The 23,112-nt window shown below is 33.5% G+C and overlaps 2 protein-coding genes across 2 annotated transcripts in view; one reads left to right on the top strand and one right to left on the bottom strand.

Moving 5' to 3' along the window:
- The window catches only part of LOC106878937 (DNA replication ATP-dependent helicase/nuclease DNA2), a 42,766-nt gene extending 41,990 nt beyond the window's left edge, over nucleotides 1–776 (top strand). The window contains exons 33-34 of the mRNA XM_052966329.1: nucleotides 534–588; nucleotides 686–776. Coding sequence (XP_052822289.1) covers nucleotides 534–566 — 33 coding nt within the window. The 3' untranslated portion in view covers nucleotides 567–588; nucleotides 686–776. The remainder of the gene's footprint in view (nucleotides 1–533; nucleotides 589–685) is intronic.
- Nucleotides 384–23,112, bottom strand: part of LOC106878938 (sedoheptulokinase) — a 40,954-nt gene continuing 18,225 nt past the window's right edge. Inside the window, exons 2-4 of the mRNA XM_014928309.2 lie at nucleotides 6,311–6,486; nucleotides 4,181–4,381; nucleotides 384–3,122 (exon numbers count right to left, since the gene is read on the bottom strand). Of these exons, the coding sequence (XP_014783795.1) occupies nucleotides 2,716–3,122; nucleotides 4,181–4,381; nucleotides 6,311–6,486 (784 nt within the window). The 3' untranslated portion in view covers nucleotides 384–2,715. The remainder of the gene's footprint in view (nucleotides 3,123–4,180; nucleotides 4,382–6,310; nucleotides 6,487–23,112) is intronic.

Below are 23,112 nucleotides of genomic sequence, written 5' to 3'. Positions count from 1 at the left end.
AAGTTAAATAATGGAGATTGAAAGTAAAAAGAGTCAGTACTTCAAACATGACAAAAAGAAAATAGGGGAGAGAAAGAGTGGGAGACAAAAAGCATCCCTGTCTAAAAATAACACATACAGCCACAGTTGTTTTTCAATTTAGTTGTATAGAATATTCTTGAGTTTGAATGAACAGAATGGAACAAGAAATATTTAGCCATCAGCAGTAAATAAGATTACAAACAAACCTCTACACATGTCTGCATACATATCTGAATAGAATACATTTACATGGAGAGGCTGCTGCAGCCAACACAGATACAAATCAAGCTAACTGCAAACATTAAAAAGAAATTGAAATCAATAGTTTCTTCCTTTCTTTTTGGTATTGATTCAACAAAATATATTTTGAAATCCATTTATTTTTTTCTGCTTTTAATATTTATATTATTTTGAAAAATAACATTAAAAATATATTATTTTGACAAAAAGAAAAATATGAACATTTTATGAGAAAATTGTTTTCAGGAATTTTCTTTAACCAGAATTACATAATAAATTTACCTTCTCAGGCTACCATCTTTTGAAGCATCAGGACTTGTGTGACATGTAAGAACATACAAATGTTAATGTATTATTGATGTATGTATAATATTCATATTAATCATGCTTTCATATTTAATGTTTTACTCTTTTGTTTTAACAGAGTGGCAAACTGAATTTACAGTATGAACATTAAAACTTGAAAGCTATATAAATCATATCATTGAGAGATTATAATTTATTTGTTTGACTTTACATATGTTCATTATATTTTTCCCCTCTCAAGTTTAATTTGTTTATACCAGAAAAAGAGAAAAAAAAAGACCTCCATTTGTATTTGATTGTCAACTAAATTATTAAGATAAAAAAACATTAGATTGGAGAAGTAAAATTTTAAATAAATTTCACATTTGTTGAATGAAGACATGTCTAAGTGTCTTCTATGTGACAAACTTGATCTCAATTTCTATCTGAACAACATCCACATATTACTAATGTTTCTGTCTATTCACCCATTGTAATTACTTCTTTAGACTATCATTCACTTTGAATCTTGCTCTTTTGTAGAATTAATAAAAAAAAAGTTAAATAAACATACTGTTATATTAAATGAAAATATATATCTGTACCTTTGACACAGTTCTTTTGTCTTTGTGTTCTTTCATTATCTGCCTTGTAAAAAATGTGTCTTGATGACATTTCAATTCAGCTCACTGTTACTGAGAGTGGCAATGCTCTCTGAAACCTGCTGTGATGAAATAGTGGAACATACCACATCCTTAAATCCCTCCATATTTAAATCCTCGGCCATGTATACAGGCTAAAGATACAATCTCTAAATGTAGTGAATGTTATGAGATATAGTTCAAACTATAAGCTTCAGATTACACCTGAAGAAACAGTCAGTCAAAACTTCTATTATAATGTTTAATATTAAAATCAATGTTACTAGTGTCATTGTTTCCTTTCACAGATATTTTTCCTTTTAAAACATTATCTGGTAGGGGATCTCTCATGTTGTTAGGAGACAAATTAGACTTGGTGTATCATTTGCAAATGTTTGTGTAGTATTCCATTGTTTCTGTGTGTAGGATACTGATTCTTTCAATTTGAATTTGCAGACTATGCTCTGTTTAAATCCACTTGATATACTTGCACCATGTTCTTAAAGTAAAAACTTCTACCAGCCCTGCCTCAAAATTACACTCTCCAGAAACTATTTTTTAATAGAAACCACTAATCCACAAGTCAAATTAAATTTCATCTTTTTATCTCCAGTTTGGAAAGAGATGTAGGTATTGCAGAGAACTAATGAAAAAGATCTTAGCATCAATCCAAAAGGGTCACTGAGATAAAGAATGTTTTGCATGACAGAACAACTTTGAAAATCTAAATTGGATAAGAAAGTTCATGCTAAAATTGAATCAAATGAAAGAGTAGCTATATGGATCAATACACAATAACGATAATGTTCATGGTTGTTCAGAAGAATCTTTGGTTATCATCATCTAGTTGTGAATATTGGCCATAAAAATTGTAATACAATGAAAGGAATGTAAATAAGAATTTTTAAAATAATCTAAAGAGGATTTTATAAGTCATTTTAAAAAGACATTTCAAATGAGAAAAGTAAATTTGGTGTGATAAGATACACTATTCTACAAATGAAAATTCAAAAGATATGATTTGTTTTGAAATACCAACCCTAAATTCATTTTATAACATTTGTTCAGAATGAGTCCCATAAAATATAAAGTTATGATATTTCATAGAAAATACTAAACTCAATATTCCACAATGTAGTGAGGACAAATGAAATGATACTGCAATACTGTGACTGATTTTTCAATGGAAAATTGTCAATAGAAAGTGCAAGGGGGAAAATTATTTCATTTATAATTACATTTGTTTAATGTTATTTTATATTTTCTGTCTTAAAAAACGTATTTCTTGCCTTGGTAATACAATAGATTTATGTAAATAAAACAGTTTTGTTAAGGATTTTGAATTGTTAACTGGATAAATTGTAAGTATTATGACTATAAAACTTTATAGTAACTTACTTTTCTGCTTACGTATTCAACAACTCCCTGTAAAATACAGTAGAACCCTTTGTGGTATTTCTGAAATAAATTTCACAATTTAATTTCCTTTATGAAATCATTGTATTATATAATAAAAGCCTGTCCCAATTCAGTGTGAACTATTACAGGAATTAATAGCACATAATGCAGCTCCTAAGGCAGAATCACAGCGATCACCATTGACCATTGGAGTCTTGTAAAACTTTTTAACTTCTTGTTGAACAATAGGATTTTTAGTCACACCAGAACCACTTGCAATGATCCGTTTAATGCCATGATCTTCTAGGTAAGTGTTTGGCATCATCTCATGCAAATTCTGAACAAGACCACTACACAAAGCTCGAAACACTTTTCCAAGAGACATATTATTCATGTTAAGTCCAGCTACACTGCCACGTTGATCTGGCTTATGGCGCTCCCCTTGTAAAGTTGGTATAATCTGGAGGTCAGTATTTGGTACTTTTTCAGCAAGCTTTATAAGCTTTTTCCAGACTTGTTCTTCTTCTACTTGTACACCTATATAAAAAAAAAAAACAATGTAGGTTAACTAAAACATCTAATTAGAGTAGTAAATGAGATAATTTTAGCCTACTTTCTGCGAAAGGAAGGAACTCTATAAACTAACATGATGGCAGTCATGGCGCATTGGAAACTAAAAGGATATGTTCATAGTTTTTTAGGCCAAGGGTCATCTCCGATCAAGTAGAGCTATGAGCAAGGCATCCAGTCAAGATCACCCTGTCTTTTTGTATGATGTCCAATGTTTATTTTTCTTAAATGGTAGGGTGTGATTTGAGGATATTTGAACTCATATTTCTGGGAGCTTAAGGAATTGCATAGAGATTGCCATGTTGGTTGTAAAGTTAGAACGCCAGTAGAAATTCTAAGTCTAATTAAAATAGTCACAAGGCTGCTGCTTTTAAAAACAGACAGTAATTTGCTACATCCTGATAATACAAATATCAGGATACTTATCTATAGAAATCAATATAATTCTTCATTTTTAATTGAATGATTAAGATTTAAAAAATAAATTGTTTCAGAGATGGTGACTCAGTGTTTGATTGATTCTTTAAACCACGTTGTACATAACTTGGTCTCTTTACTTGGAGAACATACTATTCTCAGTTTTTTTGTGAGAGACTTTATGTATTGAACTAAACTATCTACAACTAATTACTGGCTTTTTGAATTCCTGTGGTTTGTGGAGAAATGATGAGAGACCTATAATATTTAAAGATATCTATCTAGTGGTGGAAGCCTAGGTATGAGTTGAATACAGAATGAGCAGTTGCATATCAGCCACCACATTCGGCCTGTAATCAGAGCCAAAGCCCAAATCCAATGGCAAGATGAACTGAAATGATTATTGGATACAGGTCTGAAGTTGAACCTTTTTTGATGATTTGATACCTATTCTAATAATTACTGGATCTGAGATAGTGTATTTCTGGACTGAATATTCAATAAAGTACTAGCAGTGAGTTAGAACATGATCTGTTTAACGCCTGATATTACTATTTGTAAATATTATCATAAAATATGTATAAAAATAACAATTTGAAATCAATTACCAAATTCCGAAAACCATTCCTGCAGAGTTTTCACAAAGTTAGCCATCACACTGCCCCCAGTAAGACTAGCAACTGTTGCAATGTATGTGTTGCCAAAATATGGGAAATATTCAATGGCATTTTCTGGGTTGGTTGGTGGAGGTTTGAAACCTTTCAAGGATATGGGAAATCCCAACTGAGTTGAAGTACTGATGTTAAGAACTGAATAAAAAGGGGGGAAAAAATTAAAAAGTAAATAATATTCTCCATAATTACATTAAATTGTTGAGATAACATTTTATATTTTCTTTTAATATTATACTGCAACTCACAAAACACATTTAAGAAGATACTTCTTTGTTTTAATTTTGTATTAAATAAAATGTGCTTTTATTGAACAGAAAATTTAATCAATTTGATCGTTTCGGATCTTTTTTAAAACGGGGGCCACATTTTTCATTAACGAAACACTTTGAAACTTGGAATACTGGTAGAATGTGTCATATAAAACATCTTTTTCTCTTAGGGATTTCTTTTTTTTTAAGAAGACTAAGTTATTCCATGTTAAAGTTGTTGTATTTCTGTAATTTCAACCAATCACTGACGTCCATTCAGCCGATATACATTAAGTGCCGACTACATAAACAAACGATTCTGAAACAATTCTATCGGTGATAGGATTAGGGTTAGGGTAAAACAGCAAATTTAAAAAGAAAAAAGCAAATAAAACGAAGAAGAAAAAAAAGAAAATTTAAAATGAAAAAAGCAAATAAAAACGAAGCTATGGCTTAATCAGCCAAAGGAGTAAATGTAAACAGCTGGATACTTGTCAGTGATTGGTTGAAATTATCAAAATAAGACAATTTTTTACATGAAATAAATTCGAATACAAAAATATTTTTCTGTTCTATAACACAAAATAGATAAGTATACGAAGTTTGAAAGTCTTTCGGTACCAAAAACACTACGTAAAACATTAATGAAAAGTGTGGCCCCCGTTTTAAAAAAGATCCATCATTTCTACATAACTTTGGTATTTTCGCAATGATGGTTGGAAAATACAGATGAAACTAAAAATCAAGAAAAAGCTAAAAATGTTTGTCATCATAATTTCATGGCCATTTTCCATGCTGGTGCAGATTAGACAGATTCTCATGCAACCAATAAACTCTAAAAAGTGGAAGGGCATCCAGCAATAGAAACTATGGTAAAACTGAAACATTGGACCAAGATGTAGTCCTGTGACCCATTGGACCCTGTTAAAACCCATTCAGGTATGAAAAGCATACATAAAATGATGACAATGGTGATGAAAAGTCACTAACCTGCATGATTAACAACGCCTTACTTAAATATACAAACAATTACAATAAAGGGTAGCATAATGATATTTTTTTTAAGCTTGCAATAATTTTTTTTTTTTTTTTTTTTTAAACAATTTTGCTTAAACATAGGTCATCTTTTAGTTAATATTGTAAAAAAAAAAAGATGAAACAATTGAAATTTTTAGTTTATAGTCTTCAGTTTTCAATGATTTTATTGTATTTTCTATATATGAGAACATTTTAACATGATGCATTATTAAATTAAAATCTATTGCCAAATTCCAAAAATTCATTCCTGTAGTTTTTACAAAATTAGCAATCACATTAAGCCCCCCACCCCACCTCCAATAAAACTACCTACAGTTGGAATGGAAGAATTTGAGCTAAGCGCTGCAAGTGAGTGAAATGACTTGTGAATAAAATTAAATAGTGCTCAATTACAGTAATGAATTTGCCTTCGGATAGTATCTATATTTTTGTTCGGTCAGTTCTGATTAAGTGAAACGTGATCCTCTTGCCCTTCACCAATCCAGATATATTCCCCAGTGTATTTAGAACTGCATTATCCAATTTGTCCTTCTGCTTCTTAAAACATTAAGGTGATTTGGGATAATTTAAGTAAGATTTGGCTGCACTTTACACCTATTTTACTACAACATGGTTTTGGTTATTGATAGTTAAGTACCTCTGTCAAGGAATCTGGTGATAATATAAACCCTCAACTTTTCAAATTGTTTTAATGACTTCATCCTTTGTCTGTCAAATGAATAATTTAGTTCTTGCTTAACATAACCTAGACTGAAATAAAGAAAGAAATGTGACAAACCTGCATCTGCTTTATCTTTTATAGTGGATCTGATAGCACATTGTAAATCCCCTAAAGCAACAAGCACTGGAATTCCTTTTGGAATTGAGAACCAGTCACACTTTAGATTTCCTGCACTAGAACCAGATTCTTTGACATGTGGTAATAGTTTGACTGGAAAGTCAGCTTTTTTTAGTCTGAAATTATATGAAATTACAGATTATTTTTGCAATAATTTGAGGAGGTTCTAGTGAAGGAGAGAAGAAAGCAGATAAAAGCTTGCTGCCATATAGAAAAATGATAATGATGTTGGCAACTATAAAAGAAAAGCAAGAATCTACATCAAATATACATTTCTTATAATGGTATTAAAAGTCAAATTGTTAAGTATTTATCCAAAAAATGTATGGAGAAATTGTCATATTTCATTCAATAAGTGGTCTCTATTCAATTTGAGCTTCTACTTTTATGACCAGTAATGGCAAATGGTAAACTTCCTAATTTCTAGAAACTTTTTACATATTGGAAAAGAAAAAGACATCAAAGACAGTCTTCAAACAAATGATTTTCTTTTTCATACTAAATTAAAGTGAATTTCTGTAAGATGGAGAATTTGTAATGCTTTCACATCTCTGTGTTCATACCAGTGCTATATAGTCACTTGACCTACCAAAAGTAGCAGCCAAATTACTCCTTACTGTCTCAAATAAAGAAAGGATATATTAGATAATGCAGTGTAATTCATACACCCCTAAAAAGATGGAATGATCACAACAAGAATTCTTTTGGTTATAGATCTACATGATTTGGATTGACATGGGTAAGTCTGAAAGAGTATGTTGTTAGCCAAGTAGTCAAAGGCAAATACAGTTAGTTACATACTGTACCCAAGAGCAGAGCACAATTACTAGCCTAATTTGATCATGAAGTGAATTGATTAACATTTAACCTACTAACCATTAAGTTGAAAAATATACAACGCAAATGCTGATTTGAAATTTATTTCTTATGCTTTGTAATTATGTCAACTGTACTCAGGGAAGAAACTTTTCCTAATAACATGAAGGTGTTAACATTTATAGACAAAAAGAGACCCAATTAGTTATTGTCAGATACTTTTAATCATACATTGTAACAAGGTAGTAATCTACAGCTGACTAATGCTCAGTGTTATTTGCAATTACTCTCAGTTCATCTGACCTGAATATTGCAGATACAAAGGACTACTTAACTCCTGTCAGATCCCTAAAGGGTTATTAAAATAACACTTGTCAAAGCTATGATATTAAGTGGGTAACTCAGGTCAATTTTCAACATCTTTAGTTCGGAAAGTGTGATTACAGAGAATGTCATTTGATATTATAGAATGAGGTCACCAAAGCAATGCACAATACCCGAGAGAAAACAAAATATGTAACTGTTCTAACTATTCTTGAGAAATGACCATTCCAAAATATTTATAATTTAAAAAATTATATGATCGTAAAATATAAATTGGTTTTAATATTTTTATATGTTGGCCATTATGTTTCAGTCATTAACCACCATTAATAAATGTTCAGAAAAAAAAAGAAACATTTACAATATTTAAGATATACTTTTCTACTCTAGGTACAAGGCCCAAAATTTTGGGGGAGGGGTCAGTTGATTAGATCAACCCTAGTGCACAACTAGTACTTAATTTATCATCCCCGAAAGGATGAAAAGCAAAGTCAACCTTGGTGGAATTTGAACTCAGAACGTAAAGACAGACGAAATACCACTAAGCATTTCACCCGGTGTGCTAACGTTTCTGCCAGCTCGCCACCTTACAATATTTAAGATATAGAACAATGAATTTTGTTGATGGGGTTTTAAGGTATGACAAAAGTCAGCTTAACATAACATTACCTTGCTTTGCCTTGGGCCCACAACTCCTTAATGGAGACATAGAAGTGTCATCATAACACAGGGTTTATTGTGGGGCCCCTTTTAGGCATGACAGAGCCCATTTCTCTCTAGATTTGACCACAACTGATTTCTTCCAGATGAGAAGATAGACAAAAAGTAAGAGTGAGTGAAAAAGACACTGATCCCAGAACAGAACTGGTGTGTTTTATTAATCCCAAAAAGATGAATGGTAAAGTTGACTTTAGCAGAATTTGAGTGTAGAGAGTTGAAACAATTACCACAAAGCAATCTATCTGACATTCTAAAAACTTTGTCAACCATCCTCCTCGAATATAGTACTATCTTATAATATACAGAAATGAATGTTATGTTCCAAGTTGCAGGTCACACTTTTAACCCAAGTAGCTGAAAAAAACACTTGGTTGGGAACTAGTAATGATGACATCATATCTGCTGTTGATTTCTTTGACCAACAAGATCCAAGCACTGCAACATTGATGGAAGAAGTGTGTGGACCACAAGGGGGGGGGGCTATGTTGAAAAATAAACCACATTTGGTTACATTCCGTGAGAATATGTTGGTCAGCTTTTGAACTTTTTATCTGGCTAGTGTAACTTAAAAATACTGCCAGATGTGGAATGCAAAGTCATTTCTAGATTCATTGATCAGAACTAGAGTTACTATCAACAAAAAGAATTTTGCACACTGGTGTGCAAGGGATACAGCAATCTAATAAGTCAGAGAGGGAGGCCTCCTCTAAGTAGTTGAATGGCCTATAAGAAAATAGCAGCCAAATCTCCATCAAATCACAATCCTCGAATACATTGGATAATGCAGTCTTAGATATATCAGGAACAAGGCCTGAAATTTGTGGGGAAGAGGCAAGTTGATTACATGGATGTCTCAACTGGTACTTATTTTATTGACCTTGAAAGAATGAAAGCAAACTCAACCTTAGCAACATTTGAACTCAGAATGTAAAACCTGAAGAAATGCTACTAAGCATTTTGTTCAGTATGGCAACAATTCTGTCAGCTCACCGCTTTATATTATGATTAAATAATAAGACTATCAGATCCTGGCTGGAATGCTATTGATCATAGGTCAACTCAATCAAGGTAGAGGTGAGCTAAACAACAAAACATTTTCATCTATCTTTACATGAATGCAAACGTAGTTCTGCAAATGGCTTTGTGCTAGGATTAAATATTTAGTTGTTGTTTAGCTTCAAATCAGTTCTGATCAAGCACACCTATAATCAAAAGTTTTCCTGCCTTGACTTTTGTGTCTTTGCATACCAGAAATATCCAGTGTAATATTATTTATTTAAGATGGTAGGGTGTGGTTTGAAGTAGATGTGGTTGCTATTTCTTGTAGGTGGAGTGATTGCATAAAGAATGTCTTATTGGTTGGTGTGTTTATAGGTTGACAGAGTAGAGTAACATATATTTTGAACACTTTTTACTATTGATCATCTCCAGGATGATCCATTAAAGCCATGTTTACAGACTTTGCATTGTTTAAAAATGAATTGTGGCTTCTACTATACAGTGAATATTAAACGACTATTTTATGTTGCTGATAGTAGGGTTGGCTTGTGGTACTTGTCCTGTTGTTGATAACTTGTTGACTTGTGGTATTCAACGACCATGTTCTACAACTGACAGTTGATGGTTGACTTGGTAGCAGATTGAGGTTTAGGCAGAAAGTTGTTCCTCCGATTAAGACTTACAGATATCTGGTCAACATGAACAATTAAATATTGATTTGAGTAAGCAACAAGAACTTGAAGCCCAACAATGTTTTGGAAGTTGTCACTCATCTGTAAACTGTCAAGGTATGTGAACTGGTGTGGCTATTCAAAAGAAATGGTATCAATCTGCATGATTTCATCATTATATGCACTGTCATACTCAGCTTGTACAGACAGAACATTTTTACGTTTCTTTTGAATGCAACAAAGCCACTGTTGGCATTGACCAGCTAAAAACAGTAGCCAAATCTCAAACCATATTCTACTGTTTTATATCAAAAATTTTTTTAAATAGATATTGTTTTCATGGTTTGACTACCTTAATTATAAATCAAGCCCTTAGGAGTCAAACACCAGTGGTGTCAGTTCTTGCCTAATATAGTTGTTTAGTTCCAAGTCAAACCCGAGAGAGCAGACTTCTGCTCAAAAGTGCATTTCAACATGACTATGCAGTCTTTTTAGAAGAATGCGAGACTGCATAATTTAATGAGTCCTTTTCCTATCTAAGATGATAAAATGTGTTTAGAGGGAGATTTTGGTGCTGTTTTTAGCAGGTTGAGTGACTGAAAACTCCTATATAGCTTGTAGTTGATGACAATGAAAAACATGTTTGCTACTTTATTGCTGGAAATTCAAATCATCAAAGTTCACATGTTATGAACAGTGATTTTTCCTTCACCAGGATAATTTTCCCTTACAGATTCTGTTGTAAATTCTTTTTTTTTTTCACAGGACAGAGTTACTTGCTTCACTTACAATTTCTTCTTTATAACTGGCCTATGGAACCAGCTATGGTAGAGGACACAATAGTTCTTAGAAATTAATGTCATTGAAATTATATACTCTTTACACTATACATTCTTTAGTAAATCTTAAAAAATAAAAAAAAGAAAGAAAAGCAGTAAGATTTGTAAAATTATATAAAAAAAAGTATTCAATATAAAAAATATAAAGAACTAAAAGATAAATGTTTCAAAGCATGAATGGTAGAACACCCCACTCACTACTCTCATTGTTTTTAATGTGTGAATAATAGAAATTGAAACAAACTACAAAGAACATTTACACAGTAATTACAGTGACTAGCTTGTATGATTGGCTGCATCTCTTTAATTAAAGGATTTCTTAGAAGGAAGTTTAGAGAGAGAGAAAGAGAGAGCAACATTAGGTCACCATGTTTATAGTGGAGATAAACATTTACTTAAACAAAATAGTGAAATGTATCAAGACAACAAAGTACTTATATATTTATGTTCTTTGTTCAAAGTTTGAGAACTTTGTGGTTGTTTTTTCAAATGAATATAAATATTTATTCTTCTTTGATAATAAATATCACTCAGATATACATGGATCTAGAATGGTAACTTTTACAACAAGAGGTTGGCATCAAAGTGTTCAAAACCCCGGTAAAGACAACAAAACAAATTACAAATAAAAATTATTAAAACAATTATTTTACATAATGATCTTAATGAATGGTGATAATCTCATTTAAATTTATAAACTCATGAACATATCAAGAATCCAGTGGCATAACTAATAAGAGAGAAGGGGAGCAACCACTCCCCATGAGCACATTTTTCATAACTGGTGCCTTTTCAACAATTTTCTTTTTAACTCTTTAGTTCACTTGTAAGGTAAAAGTTGAATCTTTTTTTTTTTGTTAATCACATGGCCTTGGAAGAACTTTTGGCAATCATTACTTTATTTGACCAGCCTCCTGTGCTTTTGAACTGTCTGCTCAATCTCCTGTGATATGTTGGTGGCCACTGACATCTGAAGAACTATAACAAACCCTAATGTCATAACCTCTTGACACTGGACAATCCTGTGGAGTTTCATCTTTTCATATCACGCCTATATCAGTAGTTGTAAGTTTCATATATAATGACACTGTTACTGAAACATGAAATTAACAACTGTAGAATACACTTATGTATATTATAACTAATGGAATATTTCGAGTAATATAAGAGAAATGAATAAAAAATTATTTGGTATGTGTCATGATGTCTTTTTTTTTATCTGCTTCCTCACCACTACCTTTAGAACCTGGCTACACTACAGCAAGAAACCACATTTATATCTGATAGCTGTCCATTAACGCAATTCAGAGTTGACAAATTTAAAAGAACAGATGTAGCATCAGTACAGAATACAGAGAGGACTTTCTCCGATTGTAGACTTGTGGATGTAGAGCAATGTTGAGTGAATGCTTTAGTATGCCTGTGTGTATGTATTGAGTGCAACTTCTGAGATATATAGTCAGAACTCTAAAACTTAAAAATGTAAGAAACAGTAAACACAAGTTTTGTGGTACAGTCTTGGTAGCCACTAAAAAAATATATTGGTCTCCATCATCATCCTCATCATTATTTAACATCTGTTGTCCATGCTGGCTTGGGTTGAATGGTTTGACCAGAGTTGGCAAGCTGCCCCAGACTCCAGTCTAATTTGGCATGGTTTCTATAGTTGGATGGCCCTCCCAACACCAATCACTTTACAGAGTGTGCTGGGAGCTTTAATGTGATACTGCACAGGTGCTTTTATGTGGCGTTGTACAGGCGCTTTGTGCACAGGATTGTTTTTCAAGTCTATTAAATTTTCTTCTGTTAATGTTAATGACAGGTGTGTACTGTCGTATCTTGTGAAAGGATTGATGACCCACTCATACATTTGATAATCAAGTGATGGAAGATACTTAGAAAATGATACAGAGAGGTTTTCTACTGTCTTCTGCATTTCTGATAAAATTTTTAATTTGTTTGGAAAAGCCTCTATGCCTGGAAAGCAATCAAACTGCGAGTTTTTAACTTTCCTTATCCACAGTTCTAACTTGTTGGTGAAAGACTTTAATTTGCCTGTAATTGTAATAATATTCTCATTCGCTTCTTGCAGACTCAAATTTAAAACATTCAACTTCTCAAAAAGATCGTTGAGAAATACTACTTCCAGCCACCAATTATCATCATTAAGAAATTCAAATCCAAAATTTTCAGCATCGAAGAAACATATTATTTCAGTTCACTAAGAGATAAATTGAGAGAGCAATTTTCCTTTCAAGAGCCATCGCACTTCTGTATGAAGCAGTAAACACTTAAAATCAGAATCCATAGTTTCACATAGGGATGCAAAAAGTCTGCACCATAGGAAATGTGATTTTATGTAATTCACCAGTTTAACAATGTTGTCCATTGTCTTCAGGAAACCATCAGGTAGAGATTTTGACACCAAAATTTCATGGTGAATCATGCAATAGACAATTTTAAGTTGTGAATTTTTTTATAATACATGAGGCACAAAGCCTTTGTTTTTACCTGGTATGGATGGAGCACCATCAGTGCAAACGCTAATACATTCAATGCATTAGTTATTGAATAGAAAGTGTGGTATTTAAGAAATGTGTGCCCAATATCACATATAATTGGTATACCTGGAAAGATATGCAATCACTTCTATAAAGACATCTATAAAGAGACAAGTACATTCCAGAAATTAGTAATACCGTAGTCTTCAAATCCTGTTTGAGTATTCTCTCAAAGCATGTAAATTTGATATAAACTGCAAGTATCTTTCAAATGGATAATGATTTCTTACATAAGCTGACAAAGCTGCAAATTATGGAGAGAAATGTAGTAGATTGGATCATTTAATTTTGTACAATACTTATTTTACTACTACTCCTGGAAGGATTAACGGCAAAAGGCAGCAAGACTTTTAATCAGTGTAAGGGAGCATAAATAAAATCATTTTGTCTACTGTACTACTATTTCTGTCATCTACCTCCCTTCTTAAATAATAATAATAATGCTTTCTACTAAAGGCACAAGGCCTGAAATTAGAGGGGAGGGGAATAGCCGATTACATCGACCCCTGTACTTGACTGGTACTTAATTTATCGACCCTGAAAAAAGGAAAGGCAATGTCAACCTTGGCGGAATTTGAACTCAGAACACAGTGACAGGCGAAATACCACTAAGCATTTCATCTAGTGTGCTAACAATTCTGCTAGCTCACAGAATAACCACTTAAAGTTGACAAAAACATAGAGGATGGTACAGGACTATACAATGTGGGATTACATAAAAGTGTGTAAAATACCAAAATAACAGAAATAAGAAATAAAAAAAATTCAAACAAATAATAAATCCCAAAAGAAGACCTCTGAGAGTTATTTGTAGAAACCCAACCAGACCATAGTCACCATGACCATGTCTTTTCTCAGTTGTCCTCCTCTAATCTACAGGCACATGCTCAGAACAGGCCCATTCACTGGGACCATGCTTGCCACTCAGCTTTCAACAAATTTATTTAGACATAGCATTTACAACTTCATCTTCACTTTCCTTTTTAAGTGAAGCTTAAAAAAATGTTGATAAGGGCTCAGCCAAAGAGGAAGGTGTTTGTCTTCAGCCCTTTCAATCTAGACCACCACACAACTTCTTTTCTCAAAGCCCTTAGAAGATAACAGCTACCTGTCCTTGATGGCCAAACGAAGGCAATGGGATGATCTTCACAATGGACTGAGCTGATAGTTGGACTCACCACACACAGGACAGCAAGACACCACACACAGGACATAACTCCACAAACCAGCAATGCTCAAATGCTGGATGAGTGCATGAAGAACTGTTGCATGCATCCTGGACAAGCTTGGCTGATGGTACCTCCATGTCAGGGATTTCTGGAAATTATCCATGGGACAAAACTCAAAAGTCCTCCAAAACAAACCATTGGTACAAGGTTACATATTTATAAAAGAGAGTACAGTCAAGTATATTTATCCATATTACATGTTTTGTCAACCCTGCCACTGAATAGAATATGGTAGGGTAACTCATATACTAGACTTTAATATTTTCTATTAACTTAACCAAGTCAAATTAATAGAGAATATTAAAAAAATTGCAAACAGATTTTAGTTTGGTTGTGTGAATACTTGCTTTATTTTCTTATTGTATACAGTGAATACAAACATAGGACCATTTTACAAATTCACAAAAGTTGGTGTCTAAGAGGAAGTTTGTTGATAATTGGGGAAAAAATAAAGAAAAAGTTCCTATTTAAAATTTCCAATCAGAAAAATAAAACGAGTATAAAATAACAGTTATTACTAAAGCAAAGAACAAAATTAAAACCAAAAGTGTATGATGATTATGAGAGAAAGAAAAAAATGCAAAATCTTTAAAAGTTAGAAAAGTTTATAAAAAGTTAGGTATTTCTACAGGAACTACAACAAAATTTTAAACTTCCGTTGCCAATTTGAGTTTGTTAATTGATTAGCTAACTTATAATTAACTTCTTACAGATTCCTCTCTTTAATGAATCTGTTCTGAATTAGACAAAAATTAACTCAGAGGTTAACATTTATCACAACAAAAACACTTAACAGGACTCTTCTTTTCGAAGAAATTACAATATCTATGTTTTATACATTTTACTTGTTTATTTAACAACACAACGTTGAATATCCTGAAAACTTAACCATCCGTAGGAGCATGTGATTCATTTTTAGGTACTAAGATAACAGTTATTGAAATTTCCGTTTCATATCAATGTAAAATCATTTGACACGAGGAAGAAATAAGAAAATAATAAAAATATATAAATAACTAAAAAATATTTTCAGTTTGACTTATTAAATCAAGGGATCTACAAGAATTCTATAAAACAAAATACTGTGTAAATTTGAAATTAAAGTTTTCTTCAATCAACATTGAAAAAAAAAAAAAAAACTAAAATTAAGTTTCCATTCAATTTCATTTCATTCAACAACTGGATTTTGGTTTATCAAGCCAAGTAAAATCATAGCAGATACAGGTGTCTCACAAATGGAATGTAAAAGCACTCATTATACTCTTGGATTGGTTGGTATTAGAAAGGGCATCCAGCTGTAGAAACCATGCCAAATCAGACTTGAGTCTGGTGTAGCCCCCTCAACTTACCAGCCCTGGTCAAACCGTCCAACCCATGCTCGCATGGACAATGGACGTTAAATGTTGATAATGATGATGATTCTTGAGAGTATCAGAAAATTCTTGCACTATTTTAAAAAACTTTTATCCTTTTCACATTTAATCCCACAAATAGCCCAAACAGCATGACATCAAATTAATTGTTGGACTTAGCAGTAGTCCAACATAGTCCTATTACCTTCATATCATATTCTAATAAGATCTTTCTACAGCAAGTTCTCTTCTTGTCACAAGTGCTGTTATGAACAGAAGACTATTTTAACAATTGTTTTTAGAATATGCATAGTATTATATAAACAAAAATTATAGCCACACACATTAAGTTATTATGCCTTTCAAAGTAATGCTAAACCTAATAAATATAATCAGCAGAACATATACCAATATTACACAGAAGTAACTGAACAATGAGGAAACCTTTATTTGGCCATTCAATCTGCTAGAAATAACAAATAAATCATTCTCAACCACATCCTACCATCTTATGAAAGGACACATCAGATAATATTGCGCCAGCTATACTATTAAAGAATTGAAGACATTATGGTCATGTCTGAGATGGTCTTTGATCAAAGCATGACACAACCAGAGATGGCCTGGAGATACACAACAACTAAAATAAACAGCTGTAACCTTATGGGGTTACATGTGTTTACTTTTAGGAAAAGATCCAAAGGAAGTTTCCTTTTCCATGTACCTTATAAGAAACAGTTTTCAATCAATTAAATAAGTGTTGACATATTTAATTACTTAATGTAAGGAATATTAAAAAACTAACTAGAAAAATTATGCAGTGAGGAAAAAAAAGACAACAATATTCTATGCCAACCAGTGTACAATCAGTGACTCTGCTATTAGTTTGGGGAAGTCTATGTTGATGTCATGTGCACAGTTGTTTCCCATATTTTCCAAGACAATTACATTATTAGTCATTCATTGACCAAATGTTTTTTCTTTATAGCATAATTATTTCTGGTTAGCTTTTTCATGCAGTTGGTATGTCCAAATTATTTTATTCTCTAAACATTTATCATTTAGCAAGTCTGTTATAGTTTTCTATGCCAACTAGTGTACAATATTTAATTATTTTAGCAATAAAGCAAAGTTAAAGCTTAATGAAGGAGGTTCAATAAAATTGAAACACGTCACATGTTCCAAAATAGTTAAAATACTCACTAATATTTTTTTTCGTGACTGTTTAATTATTTCTAGTTAGTTTATTAATGCTCCCCATCCCCATCATATTTGCTTGCTTTTCACGGGGATGTCATTTTTGAGTAATTTAGTCTCTAAAATTACTTGACATGCAGTTTTGTGCTGCATTTCCCAGTATACTTATTTCACATTAGTGAATCAGGTCATTGCCAGTGATAGAATAGGTCAACACTCTGATAGCATGACAAACAGTGACTGAATTACTAAGATACTGCAATCTAAATTGTAAACTATATATATGATGGGGTGCTGAAAAGTTCTTAGCTTTGGGTAAAAGAAAATACAGGAGGATCAGTTAATTACGATTTTAATGAACATATCCCCCTCTCAGATTCACACACTTATTGCAATGGTCCTTCAGTTTTTTTAAGCCCCATAAAAGAACTCAGAAGGTTGGGCTTCCAACCAGGCCTATCCCGAGACCCTTAAAGTCAAGAACTTTTCAGCACCTCCTCATAAATGCTACAATCAAAATTTGCATAGAGTTGTTTTACTTCACTGTTACGAACCTTTCTGTCATTTGTTTTCCAATCCTTGTTTTCTGTGTAAAAGATTACATTAGCTTAAAATAATTCTTTGAAAATGTCTCCCTTCTAAATTTTGATTCTAAATTCTCAACTGTGACAAATCTGGGGTTGTTAATTAGGTGTTGTTAGTTCTGTATGGGAGCAATTTTCTTACCCAATAATCAAAACTTATTATTCTTTTTTATTTCTCTCTTATTCTAAGACACTAAGAACTGGAGCTGATTAACTTGACTATAACACAATCTACGTACTTGCTTGTTTTATCCATTCAGTAAACATACTCAACCTACCATTAGAGGGAAAACAACAGAAGGAAGTTTATCAAACTAGAGCTTAGTTTGTCTGGCTATAGAAACAATAGTCTGAAGGAAGACAAAATGTATAGAACATTTGTTTCCACCTAGTCACATCCTCTAAATAAACACTAAAAGTTGGCAACAATCTTTGTATTGTATTTTCTCTTAGGCTGTATAAGGATAACAATAGTCACTTCAGTAAAACAGGTAGGTTATAGTTAATTATAATATTCAACAAGATAAAGCAGCAGTTCTGTACACACACATATACCAAAATTCTTTCGATATTTCCTTATAAACTTCCCATCTTCTAATTAAATTCTGGCAGAGAAATACAATGCACACGCGACATTTATATATATATATATATATATATATATTGCTGACATACTCAAGGTAAAAATTGTCTCAAATACTAAATAACTTGGCAACATAACACCTTTGTACTAATACATGACATTGTCAAAAATAAAGAACTTACATAAAATAATAAATTTGAAAATATAAAAAAAAGAAACAATATCCTATATGAGTCAGATACACTGTAAAGTGCAAACATTTCATTGAGACATTTATGTTTAGTTATTAATTTTTTTCTTTTTCATTTTATGTATATATGTGTGTGTACATGTATCACCAGTGAATCTGTCTTTGACACATCATAAAACCTTCATCAAATCCCTATCTTTATCTAAATGTATACATATTAAATCTATACGAAGATCTTAACATCCACTGAGCTATAATTAGTTACCACTAAAATTCATTCTTACATAATCTTTTACCATCATCATCATCATCATCCTTATCTCTATTCTACCATGCTTATGAGGGTTAAATATATCTGCAATTCATCACACGCATGGTTTAATGGTTATTAATCTACTTTGCAACATTGTGAATTTAGGTTTAACCTCACTGTGGTACACTGGGGAAAAGTATTTTTTACCATAGTCTTGTGATTGAAATTTGGTAGATTGAAACTGTGTGGAAGTACTAGGTGCTTTCTATGAGGCATTAGCAGCAGTGGGGTCACCAAGTAACTTGCAAGACAAGATCCCTCAATTGGGAGGAGGGACAGAAAGGTGTCTTGCAGTAGAAGAGAGATACAGCTTCCTCAGATGGGGAAGAGAGGAAGATGGGTGAGGGCCTGTACATCCAAGTTACAGGGTATTGTATATAATGGAGTGAACCAGGGATCAGAGAGGATGGGTAGGTCAGTGAGTTCACAAGATTTCGAAAGGAGGGTGGGAACTAGATGTGGTAGGGGATCTAACAGGAACATATAACATGCAGGTTGATAGGTGGATACATAGGAGAATGAAGGAGAGTGGGGGAAAACATCAAAGGAAAGTATGGGTGAGTTGTGGGAGAGGGAGGAGGTTCATGGACAAGGATTTCACTTTGCTGGGCAGTCTTCTCAAGCACATCATAATGCCAGTTGTCTCTGTCCTTAGTCATCTAAGGCTAAACATTTGAAGGTCATTTCTCACCACTTCATCCTATGCCTCCTAGGTCTTCCTCTTCTACAGATTCCTTTAACATTTAGAGATTGGTACTTCTTTATACAGCTGTCCTCATCCATATGCATCACATGACCATACATGTGCAGTCTTCTCTCTCTCACACTACAGCTGATGCCTCTTATACCCAATTTCTCTTAAAAACATTTACACTTCGTTGTACATGCACATTGCATGTCTAGCAGAGCATGCTGGCTTCATTTCTTTCAAGCTTTTGCATGTCCTCTGCAGTCACAGCCCACGATTCACTGCCATGTCACATAGCCGTCTGTATACAGGCATCATATAAAAGGGAGAGGCCTTTTGTGACCAACAAAGGTAATAGTCAGAGCTGGCTCAAGGTACCGATAACTTGGGCCAAAGAGGGCATGACAAAGACAAGGAACTTTCCACGACTGTCAGCTTGTACATACTGAAGTTCAGCTTGCCTGGGGTGCCAGCACCCCTAGGGCCAGCCCTGGTAATAGCTCTCTGAACTTTTCCTAGCTGGTTCTTATTCTTGTAACTATGCTTTCAGAACCTCCACCACAGCTAATTTGGTAACCTAAGTAATGAAAACTATTTACTATCTCCAATGATCCCCCTGCACACATGAGGAAATCTGTTTCCTACATATTCTTAGTATTTATTGTACCTGTACATCTACCACACACTAAGATTACTTTCTCTGTTAATCTTCTTGTGATTCCACTGCACCTCTTATGTGTCTACAGTTTGTACAGAGCACACCTTATGAAATTTCGACCTATATCTTTTCTATATATTGTACAGGGCCTTTTCCCTGAAGGGTTAAGTAAATTGTCTGCTTTCCAGCTTACTAGTATTTTGGTTTTTGCTAAATTAAACTCTAAGGCCCTTAAATTCCAGTCTTTGCATCCATACATGAAATTTCTTCTCTAATTCTAGTAGAGATTCAGCTATAAGAACAAGGTCATCAGCATAGGACATTGTCAAAGACTTTCTCCATGTTGATAAATGCCAAGTTCAGCAGTTTACTTTTTGCTAAGTGCTTCTCCTGCATATCATTGCTTTCCTTAATTTTGGTCAGGTTAATTGAAATCAGGACACATCTACCTAACATTTGACTTTCTTCAATTAAAGAAATCACAGACATAGTGTACAAATAAATAGTAATTAGATCCACAATGTTTTATGCCAGACTTTCTTGCACCCCACCTCATCTCCCTGCAACAAATGACATGTCACATCTTTCCATGCTATACACAGATCCCCTATACAATAAAATCAAAAATGTTCAAAATGTAAAGTACAGAATGAATGTTTCAACAAGATGCAACTCACAGAGTATATTCAATCAACCTCAAATATATCTGTTATACCATATTAAGCAAACTGAACCTCCGACTCTGCAGAAATACATATAATGATAGCATTAACTTCAGTAGCCCTAAATATTGTGTTGGAATACCAGAGATAATTGCAGAGGGATATCAACTGTGGTACTTCAACCAAACCCACCACACCTACTTTTTTTCTCTAGGACCACCACCAGCCTATATCATGAGCCAATGATGGAGCCTCTTTGTGGCTGCCTAACCTGCAAGAAGTAGCAGCCAAACTTCACTCTATCATCTTAAGAAAGAAAAGGCCACATTGGATAACATAGTTCTACATACTCTTAAAAAGATAAGATAGACATGGCTGGAATGCCTTGATCACAGGTTTGCTTGATCTGGGACTTACTGACAACAAACCTGCAAGGAAAATCTGTGAAAAAAATGCAATATGTGCAGACAGTCACACTGTACTTCATACAATAAACTTCTGTATATCATCATGTGATGTGTGGTCCTCACCTGGAGGAAAGCAAGGAGTATTTGGAACATTGGGTCTGTGATTCACACTTAGTCAATCCAACTACCTATATTCTGTTTAAATGGGACAGCACAAGAACAACTACAAGTCAAATATAAAAAAATTACTTAGCGTTAAGGCAATATCCTAATAATTTCTAGATAAAGCAGTTATTGCTTTATAAATCTTACCAAGTAGTTCATATTATCTGCTTCAGTAATTGTGTTTGTATTATTGCAATAACAGGAGACAAGACAGGCCTGACCCCATTGTTGTTAACATGCAATGTCACTAGGTTATTGATTGCAGCAAGAAATTATTATTTTACAGATGAACCTTTCAAGCAGGTCATGTTATTTACTTCAGATGTTCCAGGGTTGAGCAGTTAAGATTCAATATGTGTGTGTGTGTGAGAAAGAGAGGGGGGGGGAGAGAGAGTGTGTGTGTGTTATGGAAAGCTCTTGGAAAAATAGTTGTGATAGATTTAATTCCCAAATGAACCATTTCACTTGAGTTTTTTTCTTTCTTAAGATGTGCAACAGACAGATCTTCAGCTATGGTGAGACCTACTGTTTAACTCCCAGTTAATTACAGATGCAACATACTGATTAATTTCATATAATTCCATTTTTAGCCTGAATAAGCAAGCAACAAGGAGTATTTTTAGTAAATGATTACTGTTATTTAATGTTGCTCTTTTCACATGCTTATGGCTGCTCAATGAATTTGATGACAACAGCTTCTTCACTAATGGATCCTTTGAGGATTGTACTATTGTACTACTAAAAGCGAAGTAGCAACAGAGGACACCTATGCTATAACACCCTGTATGTCCTCGTGAGTGAGGAAACTACAGAGAAGATGATATTTCAACACTGCAGATGCATGTAATGCTCCTTCTGCTGCAAATGACAACAGTTGCCTGAAATCCTAGAACCATGATCTACATTGCAGGATACCTGTGTAATGAAGCTTTACAGAAGTTTGAGAGCATGTATTTTCCAGTTTCACTATCATCACTGTGGAGGAGATAGAACAAGTGGCAAGATGACTCAAAACAACAATTATCTCTTCCCAGCTGCTGGAGTTTTCCAGGTATCTAATCTGTCAGAAACTGACTTAAGTAGGTTACTACAGCTTGTTTCTCTCTTTGGCAGTACCTGCCTAACATTTATCATCTTGGATTCACTTACAAAACACTAAGACAGTACAGATAGGTCAACTTATCCACAGCTAAGGCTATTTACATCTCTCCTAGACAGATGTTCAGACAAAATCTAGGGACTTATAACTCCTGTCACCATCATAAGTATTTCCATATTTTCATATACTATAGCTAAATAGTCACTGTATATTGAGTTCATTCTTTCAACAAATTTTGATTTTATCCTGCTGGTTTTCTGGCAACCCTTTTTAACAGGCTAGCTTGGTATATTCATCAATGACCTGACCCTGTAAAAGTAATACAGTACAACCTAGCTAATGGTAACATTATCTCTCCAAACATACATAAGACTCACATATTTATATTGGTTTCAAGTTTTGGCACAAGGTCAGTAGTTTTTAAGGAGGAGGGGCAAGTCAATTACATCAACCCCAAAAGGATGAAAGGCAAAGTTGACCATGGCAAAATTTGGGCTCAGAACATAGAAACAGACGAAATGCTGCTAAGCATTTTGCACAGCATGCCAATGACTCTGCTCAGTCACTGCCTTCTCTCACACATTTATATTAATACCTAGGTCAACTTTGCCTTTCATCTTTTTGGATAAATTAAGTACCAGTTGTGTACTGTAGGTTGATCTAATCGACTGCACCCCTCCCCCCA

This window comes from Octopus bimaculoides, chromosome 1, assembly GCF_001194135.2.
Source record: "Octopus bimaculoides isolate UCB-OBI-ISO-001 chromosome 1, ASM119413v2, whole genome shotgun sequence".
Taxonomy (NCBI): Eukaryota; Metazoa; Mollusca; class Cephalopoda; order Octopoda; family Octopodidae; genus Octopus; species Octopus bimaculoides.
This window is presented reverse-complemented; position numbering and strand designations above follow the sequence as displayed.